This window comes from Lineus longissimus, chromosome 13 (assembly GCF_910592395.1).
Source record: "Lineus longissimus chromosome 13, tnLinLong1.2, whole genome shotgun sequence".
In the NCBI taxonomy this organism is placed as follows: Eukaryota; Metazoa; Nemertea; class Pilidiophora; order Heteronemertea; family Lineidae; genus Lineus; species Lineus longissimus.
Genome location: NC_088320.1, coordinates 14,377,599 through 14,390,101, shown reverse-complemented (window position 1 = coordinate 14,390,101; position 12,503 = coordinate 14,377,599). Strand labels below are relative to the sequence as shown.

General features: G+C 39.6%; 1 protein-coding gene across 1 annotated transcript; it reads left to right on the top strand.

Annotated features, from left to right (window-relative positions):
* The first annotated feature begins 2,213 nt into the window (after nucleotides 1–2,213).
* Nucleotides 2,214–12,500, top strand: LOC135497709 (protein FAM133-like). The gene is made up of 2 exons (XM_064787543.1): nucleotides 2,214–2,268; nucleotides 12,139–12,500. The coding sequence occupies exons 1-2, from the start codon at nucleotides 2,214–2,216 to the stop codon at nucleotides 12,498–12,500; spliced, it is 417 nt and encodes a 138-aa protein (XP_064643613.1).
* Nucleotides 12,501–12,503: the final 3 nt, after the last annotated feature.

Below are 12,503 nucleotides of genomic sequence, written 5' to 3'. Positions count from 1 at the left end.
TCCTACCACAGATTGCAAGAAAAGAGGAACTTCTAAGTTATATACCCTATCTTTGATATGATTGTATCGAACACATTAATTGAAACGATTCATCAATGTTAAAGTTTAAACTCCACAGCAGAACCCAAGCTTGAGGTCGCATGTCTTCTTCCAGATGGGATGAATGTTGCAACTGACTTACTCTCTGCGAATAACCGTGGATCGTTACCCATTCTCCTTCACTCTGTGTTGGCTGTTGGGGACTTGACTGCTTGACAGTGTTTTGTACCAGGTTTTCTTTAGCGCCTGACATGATGTTACATAGTTTTTTCTGTGCGTCAACATTCGCCACAGACAGCATAATTACTAATGCTCTGTACATTTTTGTGGCCTGTGAGATGATGTAATACCGAAGGCGCCACACCACTATTTAAAAGCTCGGTGCAAGTTTTGCGGACTGAATGGTTTGTAAGTTTCTTACCCTTCAGGCCAGCGTTGTTGGCCATTCGAGAAAGCATTTTGCCAAGGCTGTTGGCGCCCAAAGCCATGGTGCAGAACCACCTGGAAGTTGCTTTGGCATTATAATTTACTGCGAGAAAGAATGGTGATGAGTGTGTCATCATGCTTTCAAGCCTCTCACTCTGGAACTTCTTATACCAAGCCACTGGACACCTGCTTGGGTCTCTTTGATTTGGAATTATTTTGGGATTAAATAACCTGTAGTGCCTGTTATTGCCATCTCTCGTCTTTGTACTTCTCTTCGATACCCATGGAAGTTCATTCCCTGGCTGTCCCTCTTGAGTACCAACCCCCCCCCCCCCCCCACTGAAATTGACGTGCCTCATCCCTCCCCCGAAATCCCATTAATTTTGTCGTGTAGTACCAGATCATGTTCTGCAGTGAATACCCATTATGTACACCTAATTGTCCGGAGGACTGCATGCCAGTTGCTGCTCATTTTTCGATTACAACGCATCTGCCTTGTTGGGTTTGTCGCCCAGGCCATTACATTTTAGTTCCTTTCTAGATGATGTAAGTACATGTACATCTCTGGCTAATTTGAATTCTGCAAATTCAATTATTGTCACTGGATAACCCTTGTTTTTAAGATGGCAGTCAATTCCTCTAACATAGCTGGTAAAAGTGTCGGGCTCATATACTTGTTACCATCAGGCTTTTTAAGCTGCATGATATGATGAATGATCCCAGAAGGTGGTTGAGCTCCCTTGGCGGGTAGTTTAAGCTTGTTAATTTCATTCACCCACTGCAGCAATCGCATTGCACTCGCCTTATTTTACCTTTAAGTGTTAAAGGAAAAACTCAGCAGCCCAAAACCGGTTATATTATTCAAATCTTGTGAGTACGCATTCTTCTTTCGAAACTATTCTAGAATACGGTGTGCGTGATACTGCTTTGAGGATAACAAGAGAATTCCCGTTGCGCGGAAATTCTTTCGTGCACACCTAACAACGGGTGGTCCAGTATGCGTATGCGTACGCTGGAACGTATAGAAAAATGATCTCATATTTGCCTACGTGTACAAACGTTTTGAATGAATGAGTGTTTGAAAAAGGCCTTTGAAGAAAAGAGCAAGTAATTAAGTTATTAGCGCATGGAAATGGTGTTTTGGAAAAATCATATTTTCATGATATTTCTAAACTGACCTTTTTTATTTGAACAGTTTCGTTTAACATTTTTGGGGGTTGGGGATGGTGCAAAAGGGCTCTCCATCTGTCTGGGTGTGTGCGTGCGTGTGGTGTGGGGGTGAGGGGGAGGGGGTCTGGAGAAGTTTAAGCCTGTCCAAATGAAGGAATATTTTTGCAAAGTAGCCAAAACTGACGTTGCCATAATATAATTATAGATCCTTAAAGGAATTAAGATTTTGCTTACACTATGTTATAACGTTTACTTCCAGTACACCAATAGGTGTATCAAATGTACAGTATGCTTTGAAAAGTATCAAATAATACCAAACATCAAAAGTCGAAGTATCGAAAAAAATCGTAATGATTTTTATATCATTGCATTCAAATCGATCATCATCGTTTCTATTTAACAAAAGCCGTAAACAATACGAGTTGAGGAATAAATGAAACATATAGAGGAAGGTTTTCTAACAGTTTCGTTTGACAGATTATTCCGTCGTGGATCTATGTTTTCGAGGCAGGAATAAAGATGTACGACACAAGGGCCCAGGGAAATAATCGAACCGAACCTTTTTTTGTGTCTCCATCATGGCACCTGATAAAATGCACAGTGCATTTAGTGTAAACATCATGAACAATGAAGGTAAAGGTGACAGTTTTCTCTACAAGGCCTTTTGACAAGGCGGCCCACCCTACCTTGGCAGCTTACCACTCTACCTTGGAAGCAGCCACCCTACCTTGCTCTTGAAATTTGTAAAGGGTTTCTATAGGACCACACTACCTTGAATGCTGGCCACCCTACCTTGTATCGCGCACTGGCAAAACTTCTTGATGTCAAAGAGTACCACCCTATCTTGAGAAAACCCTGTAAAGAACCAAGGACACGAAAGTCCGTGAGTAAAATGTACCTCGTGACAACAATGTATACGATAACGCATCTGCCCGTGGTAAGATGCAAGATTTTTCAGTTTCGGGTTTTTCAGCCAACACAAGTATGCACATCCGAGAGGTTGTCGAATAGTTAAGTGTGTATTTATTTCCTTGGTGGCACCTTCTTTCTCTTCAAACAGCCAACGGAAGGCTGCATTTCACTGGGACTTCTCATTCAAAAATATCTTCTTTTTTTCATGTTCTCAAGCAACAATAACAACTCGATGGACCTCTTCCATTCGGTCCGTGGAGTGGGTCACAGGGGCGCAAAAACCCAGTGTATCTCAAAAGTACGAAACACGAAGATCTCGGACTAAAATATTTGCCAGTAGCCTGATCTGACGGGTGTCCAGACCCGTTTTTCTAAGGCAGAACATGGCTCATGAAGTGGCCAACTGGGTCGTTCTGACAGTGGCCAGTGCGTTCTTGAAGACCGCCACGATCTCTTTATTTTTCACTCAAATGATCAATTCGAGGAAAATCTTCGAGCGTGTTCACTGGGTAAGCCGTCTGATCACGGAGGAGGTAATCTTAACAAGATCTATACTACAGTGTTCTAGTTCGCTGTGTCAGGGAAGAAGGGTGATTGGTTTTAGTGTTGCAACCAAAACACGACGTATTTGTATCATGTATTCATCACACAAAGAGAATATGGAGGTTTCAAAATTGAACAAAGTCGGATTGTACATCTGGATGGAAAGGCCTGTCATAGGTAAAGGCCACATTGGTATCATATACCCCACCCCCTCCAGAATGCTATCAGCTTTACTTTCAAAATATCTTTCAAAGGGACACTGAATTCAATTCTGAAACGAGCTAAGCTACGCCGTCCTTATTATGCAAATGAGCAAAAACAGCGTCTCTAGTGTCAAAATTGACCGAGTAGCGATCTTTTAATTTCCCGTTCTGAAAGTCGTGTTCTGTCCCGTGTACGTTTTTTTTGTGGTTTCGCTTGCGCTGCAAACACACGATTTATCAGAGCATTCAAGAAAGTAAAACAAACATTCCAACCCGAATGATGCTTCTCGATGTTTATTCTATCTGTAAACTGCCCTCGTTATGAATACAAATCATCATTATTGATATGAAAATGATTGTTTTTTATGAGAGTATTTTTGCGATGATGCGATCGTGTTTAGTTTTGTACGATCAACTGGCCGTTACAGATTGCAGATTAATGGCAGTATTTGGGCAGCATGTCGTCAGTGCGCGGTCCTTCCCGTCGGTCTTTGCTTTCCTAATAAGGTTTTCAATTGATGATGAGTGTAACAACCCTCGTTCATTACGTTTCTGGAGCCCTTGATACCGATTCGGTTGATATGTTATTTTCCCTCAAGATCGTCCATTGTTCCCGACCGGAATGTGAGCCTAATTCCTCAAACCCGAACAATGGCAATGATTGTGTTCCATTGATCAGTCGCCCTCCCTATTACTAATCTAGAGTTGAGGATATGGGTGACTGCTGATTATTACATAACCTGATGTGAATAAACAAGCCCAATTCTTGCAGTCTGTGTCACTCTAGGTAGAGATTAATTACCAGTATGATATACTATGCTTAATATATACTGCATAGTATGACTTATCCGGCTACCACGACCAACTTGTCTAACAAGCAAATTATTGAATATACAGATTCCGTTATGAAAGGCCTGATTAGGGTCACATGCTCATGGAAATCGTCCAAGGCGTACATTGTAATTGTTATCACGTGGTGATGTCAGTTTATAGAAATTACATGACATTCATTAACCCTCGCCTGTGACTAACGGACTTAAATTGAAAAAGCTCACGATTTCAACAAAAACAATTTTAATGCCTCTTGGCCAAGAGCTTATTAGAGTGAAAATAGTTCACCAAAACTAGGGGTGTATCTTGCTCTTTGGTCTTCAGGGGAATGAGACTTTGATTTTGGGTGTAGATTACATACAAATGTGGTTGCTTGTTCAAAGAAAGTTCATCAGCTTTGTTTGATAATCGCTCATGTACATGTTTCAACTTAACGTTGCCAGACACTGTCATGGTTGTGACTATGACTTCAGTTGCCAGATTTGGGTGGTGCCAGGCAGCTACATTGCCTCTAAATATGCTATAGCTATCAGTAGGTGCTATATGCCACCTAAATTGGCAAGTGAAGAATACCGTAGTTGGTACTGGGGTAACACACTTGGTACTGGGTAATAAGGTGTTTTAATTGGCACGATTTGAATGAGAAACATATCCAAGAAGCAATGGAGGAGACCCGTCTTCATCACCTGGTTTAGTTAGTTGATGTTGACATCTCAAGAAAGGTGTACCTTTTGAGGAGACTGTCATCACTTGCAACTCGTGTCAGTTGATGTGGACGCCAGTGTGTTGCCTATGAGGAAATTGCTTGTTTTCATGAGTGGCATTTGTTAACTGATGGGAATGCCTCTGAGTTTTTGTCAGACTGAACTCGAAAGGGATTTTCCTAATTATCCGGCCAAATGCTTGATTATCCGGTCAAAACTGTACTGACATGGCACTTGACCCAAGAGAACCAGGAAACTGGACATAAGCTCTATTTTATCTGGCTGTCTAGTTCTTCAACAAACCGAGAAGGGCAATACTTGTGGTGGTAGTCTGGTCGATGAATTTCCAACGACACCACCTGTGAAATTAGCCAGAAGTTGACCCGACTGCCTTCTTGTGGCTACATGTAGTAGGTCACAAGGACTCCTGACTGATTTTGCAGTACAAAAAAAACAAATAGGGTATTGTTAAAATCTTGACAAAACTGTAGTATTTACATTTCATGAGATGATACTTTATGATGTAGGTACATCTCATTGTAGTTATGTACTCATAAGACCAATTTGGGATGAATGCAAATAAAATATTGACATCCTATGAAAATTATCTTTTGAGAAATATTTGCATGGGGGCAAGAAATCCATATACTTAATTCTCGGTTTTAAACGACCAGTCCGTTGGCCATGCCCAAATCCACGATTACAATACTGCATAGCCACATTTATGAATGGAGGCATGTCTTCAAGTACAAATTCTGTCTGGATTGGCTAGTTCAGCACTAAATTGACAGATTTGACGTAACTGGCTGGTTTTCATTCCGGTATTCTGACGAATCACTAGTGATCGACACCATTTCTTCAATGAGCGGCAAAGCTGAGATTACACACTGCGGGCCTATGCTCCGGATTGGCTGAGCGTTATAGCATTGCTAAATTATGATCGCCTTATTGTCGAAAAGGGGCTGGAAAAACTACACGCTGAACTGGTCGTTTAAAATCGAGAGTAAAGTATTATCGAAAACCAATCCAGGTGTTAGTCTTATAACTTAAGACGATAAAAGAAAAACATGCTTCAAAGAAGCTTTCTTTTACCGTCTTAACTCTCTCATCAGCGGCCATTACTCCAGAAAAACCTTTCGTATCGAGTGTGTAATAAACACAGTGCATGCGCTTATAACCATAACATGAATAGCTTTTAAAGCACTACCATGTTAACAAGTACTCTTAACAGTTGATGAAAAACATATTTTAAAGCCAAATCGATAGACGAAAGTTGGTTAAAATCTCAAGTGAATTTGGAAGTCATTTCGAAACCAACTTGATTTCGAAGACGGCTCGTTTCAGACAGTCTAAAAATAGGTTTAGAGATTACATCTCCTCGCGAAAACATGTCATTGCATGTTACATGTGTAAACCGCTGACAACAACGGCGCCATTTTGTTCAAAATGGCGCACTTTTTAACATCGTCAAAAATGCCGTGACGAAAAAAGAGATTTTTATTCTTATCTTTCTGAAATTACAGAATTTTATCAATCAAAAATAGAATAACCAAATTGAGAATTTTGATGTAATTTGTGCTTTTATCTAATCTTTATCAGTCACCTCGATCCTCACATATTGCTGCCAGGGGCAAAGACTTTGGTGAAGAACGACCCTCTGGTGAGGAGATCGACTACAGCACGTGACAATAATATTGATGGTGGAAGATACCGGCTTTGCGACTTTCTCGTCAATAATGTCCAAATATGAGGTTATTTCTTAGGGATTATTATTGTTTTCTATTCTATCTGGCTCCTGAAACCTCGAGGTGTTAACGGTAACACTGCTTCATACATTCGATTATTATTATTGTTTTCTATTCTATCTGGCTCCTGAAACCTCGGGGTGTTAACGGTAACACTGTTTCATCCATTCGATTATCATTATTGTTTTCTATTTTATCTGGCTCCTGAAACCTCGAGGTGTTAACGGTAACACTGTTTCATACATTCGATTATTATTATTGTTTTCTATTCTATCTGGCTCCTGAAACCTCGGGGTGTTAACGGTAACACTGTTTCATACATTCGATTATTATTGTTGTCTGTTTTATCTTGTTCCTGAAGCCTCGATGTGTTAACGACAACACTGTTTCATCCATTCGATTATTATTATTGTTTTCTATTCTATCTGGCTCCTGAAACCTCGGGGTGTTAACGGTAACACTGTTTCATACATTCGATTATTATTGTTGTCTGTTTTATCTTGTTCCTGAAACCTCGAGGTGTTAACGGTAACACTGTTTCATACATTCGATTATTATTGTTGTCTGTTTTATCTTGTTCCTGAAGCCTCGATGTGTTAACGGTAACACTGTTTCATCCATTCGATTATTATTATTGTTTTCTATTCTATCTGGCTCCTGAAACCTCGAGGTGTTAACGGTAACACTGTTTCATACATTCGATTATTATTGTTGTCCGTTTTATCTTGTTCCTGAAGCCTCGAGGTGTTAACGGTAACACTGTTTCATCCATTCGATTATTATTATTGTTTTCTATTCTATCTGGCTCCTGAAACCTCGAGGTGTTAACGGTAACACTGTTTCATACATTCGATTATTATTGTTGTCTGTTTTATCTTGTTCCTGAAGCCTCGAGGTGTTAACGGTAACACTGTTTCATCCATTCGATTATTATTATTGTTTTCTATTCTATCTGGCTCCTGAAACCTCGAGGTGTTAACGGTAACACTGTTTCATACATTCGATTATTATTATTGTTTTCTATTTTATCTTGTTCCTGAAACCTCGAGGTGTTAACGGTAACACTGTTTCATCCATTCGATTATTATTATTGTTTTCTATTCTATCAGGCTCCTGAAACCTCGAGGTGTTAACGGTAACACTGTTTCATCCATTCGATTATTATTATTGTTTTCAATTTTATCTGGCTCCTGAAACCTCGAGGTGTTAACGGTAACACTGTTTCATATATTCGATTATTATTATTGTTTTCTATTCTATCTGGCTCCTGAAACCTCGAGGTGTTAACGGTAACACTGTTTCATACATTCGATTATTATCATTGTTTTCTATTCTATCTGGCTCCTGAAACCTCGAGGTGTTAACGGTAACACTGTTTCATACATTCGATTATTATTGTTGTCTGTTTTATCTTGTTCCTGAAGCCTCGATGTGTTAACGGTAACACTGTTTATGACTTGTTTTAAGTAAGTACCCCACCTTAACTTAATATGCATTTTAGGTGCCCCACTTTGACTTAAAGTGATACTATGATGTGATTTACAACTTTGCAGAAATACGTCCGTTTTTAATTGTTGATCACAAATGTAAAGCTCAAATTTTCCATTTTTGATTAGATTTATTATAAAATCGCTGAATGTAAACCACCGCGACCGCGAAAATGTTCATGTTGTGACGTCATCAACGAAAACGGCATCGAATCGAGCCGTCCGGGCGGGATTAAACCATCAATTTCTAGAAAATGTGCATTTCGATTCGAAAACCTTACCGATTTATGAGAAAGTGACGTAGTCATTTGTCAAAAACAGCTAAAATATAATGGTGAAATTTGACACGAGTTACCCTTTAAGTAGCTTTATGAATACGGGCCCTGGTGTAAACTGATTCAGAGCACACTGGCGTGTCCGGCCAGGACACAGAATGATGGGAAGGAATGTTGGATCTTCGAGACAATAGTTTTATTCGAAACCTGTAATAGATTGTACATTTTGAATACACAGAAAAGTGGCGGTTTTAAAACCTCTGAATAAACAATTTCCACGGTACTTTGAATATTGAACAAATATCACAGAGCTTTAATTAAACTCAATTTGCCGTGATCCTAGTCGTTTGAACGCAAATGTTCTCAAAGCTAATGATTTAAGCTGGTGATAGAAATAAGCGAATTAACTAAATGTCTGTAGCACCAAAAAGCCTGCATAAAATAACAAGTGATTAAACGAGTGTTTAGATATGATAAATGTAACGTACGAATCAACATATTCTGTTTTTTCTTGTTTTTGTAATATGATAAAAAGGGTTTGCCCGAATTGGGCCTCGATCCGTCAGCTGTTGCTCCAAGTTGACTTCTGGCCGCGAGAAGGGCGAATACCGTGACGTTGCATGAAACAAGTCATGCGCTCTGATCACGCGACCATTTGTACAAGGCGGAACTCGCGTCGAATGCCTAACTTTTAACGCGGGCTTTTCAAACACTATTAAAATAACATTTCCGTATCGATATTTTCAGCGAAACACTCCCCCCGGCGATTGAAGTAATCTTTTCATCTACCCAAGCCCCTGCGAGATACAGAACCACGATTTTCATGATTGGTCGGTCATAGACACTGGACGCGATCTTTTTGGTTACGTTTCGCGCGCTCATCCGATCCCTTGAAAACCTTCACAATGCGCCTAACTTTTAAATTTGGCGAATGTGGAAACTGACGAATATGGAAATGGCGAATAAGGAAGTCACCGTAAAGATACACTCTATTTTGTTTTCTAATTTCGGACACAAATAAACTACATACAAAATGATCAAATTCATAATAAATAGTAACATTTATATTTTGATGGTAGTTTACAGATGAAATGGCAATTGAAGAACGTTATCCATCAACTGGTTCTTGTTGTCTTTATTTGAGTTACTTGGAAAAAGGGGATGTTTGCTGCCCGAAATGACGCCGCGATTTGAGTTATTTTTGGATATTTTTTGGGGAAAGAGCATGAGATCCGTATGAGGTTTTCATTCATTCCGACCCGGTCGATAAGCTGACATCCAACGACGAAACCCCAGCGGCAAATCGAAAAACTAGAACCAATATTGTGTATTGTGGTCGTTTAAGTCTGATTAAATTGGTTGACGAATTTTTCAATAACGTTCATCTGATCTGTATAGTGGAGGGTTTAAAATTACAAAAATATTGAGCTTACACTTGCATGAAGAAGGCTTATCAGAGGTAAATGCAATATTTATTAGTATAATTAAACCCCTTCTCCGGTATGGTACCACCTTTACTTTCAAAATATATTAAAACTAAATAAACTCTCCTGCAGCTCACCAGGGACACTAATACACCGTGCAATAGTGTCTAACCTGTACCGCGAGTTCTATATAATATCGTCCCTACAATGTATACGCGAGACAAAATATAGGGGACGATATATCGTCACCTCTAGGGAGGCAAGGGGTTAAGCCCTATATTTACTGGCAGGACAGGACGGTGTTATATTGTTCTGCGATGTTAGATAGGGCATGGTAATGCGGTCAGTCAGCTCAATAAAATCATATCAACCTGTATACACTGTATTCTCACAACCAAGTACTCTGATATAGTAATCATAACATGATTAGACATTCAGCTTGATCAGCATTGCGGATATATCGGTCTGAACTTCATTTTGTGTTCCATGTATTTTTCGTGACGCCATCATTTGCGGCCGAAGTGTTTTGCACACATTATCTTGAATGACATCCTGCCCAGTGATAGTAGAGTGGTGAGGCGGTCAATCTGTTTGAATATTATGTTCGTTTGGAGAATGCTTTGAATGCTTGCTTCTGATTGGCCAGTCTTGGCCAGTTTCTACTTTGACTAGAGAATGTTGAGAGAGAGCCAGGCTTTATGCAACGATGGAAATTATTCTACTTTTAGGGGAGATAAAGACGTACGGAGCAACCGGCCAGGGGAAACCATGCGTGTTCCCTTTCGAGGCGAAGGGGCGAATCCACTATTCCTGCACCTTGCTTAGGGCCAGGAAACCCTGGTGTTCCGTGACCAAGCACTATGACAGAGACAAGAAATGGGGATACTGTAAAGGTGGGATTTTAGGACGCTTGCAAAAACCTCAAAAGTCCCTTACAAAGACGTGGCCGTTGGCTGCATGTACAGTCCTGCCAGAAAGTAAATGTCCACCGTTTTTAAAAATATCACAGAGATAAAATAAGATATCTGAATGCGGTTTTAAGCTGAGTTTCGTATATTTAGTTGGTCATATAATTATATGGTGTATTTGGATGCACCTAATTCCATCCCTTCATTATGTAACAAACATTTCAAAAAAGGTCCAAAAATCACTTCTTTTATTTCATGTGCCTTTTCAAAAATTCAAATGAGCCCATGAACTGTCCTTGATGACGATAATCTTTTGGCACTTGCAATTCCATAGGGTGTGTTCGATAATCATGACAAATGCACATTTTTTCTTAGGATTTTTATCTCTTCTATAACCTTTGATAAAGACCCCCAATCCTTCATGTATGAGCTGAGCATATACATAACCAACTAACCATTTTCTGATGGAAACCGCATTCAATTACCTTATTCTATCTCTGTCATATTAAAAAAACCTGTGGACATTTACTTCCTGGTAGGACTGTACATCGAAGTGAAATGCTTTATTCATTTATTTATTTATTTCGTACGAAGTACAATAAACAATGAGTTGATAGCGTGCATGTACATGTGCATGTGTGAAGTCACTGCAGGTCGAGGATAGGCCCCGGGTGTTTCAGTGAACCACGCTGCTATCAGTAAACCCATCACTGTTATTATGCTAACGGACTCGCCTTGCGTCGTAAATGAGTTACAACAGATGAACAAACCTCAAATGATTATCATCAGACAGGAGGCATTTTCCAGTTGTAGAAACTGTAACAAAAGACGTAACCTCTTTATACCTGCTTTGACGTTCATTTCAGAGACAATCGGAACCTACGGAGGCAACGCCAAGTCAGCATTTTGCATCTTCCCCTTCAAATACGCGGGGAGATACCGCTACAAGTGCATCCCATACAAGAATAAGGACGTGTGGTGCGCTACCACCAATAATTATGATGAAAATAGGACATGGGGCTTCTGTAAATTAAAAGTAAGGACTGTCTGAGTTGATTTTGTGCTGGTTCATCAATCATTTATCAATGGTTTTATGGACTTTTTTAGCCAAATAGTTTATGGTATATAAAACCATATATTCTGATATATCGGTTGATCTAAAAAAAAGTCCCGCATTTTAACATCCAAAATATAATATGCTATGAAACAGAAATTAAGTATCCATCTTATCTCCACATTTGTATTATAACATGATCGATCTGGGAAAAATTCTCATACTTTCTTGTCTTCTTCCTCGATCCATATTTATTGAGCGTCTGATTTACATAGTGAAATATTCCTGTTGGTGTCATGACGTTTAGAATAGAATCAATTAAAATGTGCTTTACAGTTGTACCAAGAGAGCTTTAAATTATTGTTTATTATTTAAAGTACAATAACTTAGCCATACGTTTTCTGTTTTGTATTGCAGAAGTAGTCTGCCCACATAACGCGAATCTACTTAAGGCAAAGAAGAATAGGAAGGATCAACAGAAGCCAGCTACATGTATTACCAACTCAAGGGAGGCAGTAGTCGTCCATGCTCTGGAAACGATTGGCTTGAAGTCGAAGGAGAAGAGAAAGGAAAAGGCGATGAAGAAAGTGAAGTCTAAGGCAACTTGGAAGAAGAAGCCGGCGGAGAAGGTTAAGTCGCCTATGGAAGGAGGAGGAAATTGGTCAAAGAAGGTGGAGAAGAAGAAGGAGAAAGAGAAAGAGAATGAGAAGAAGAAGAAGAAGAAGAAGGATGGAGGGAAATTGGGAAGGAAAAAGAAGAAGGCTGAAACGGATAAATAAAAG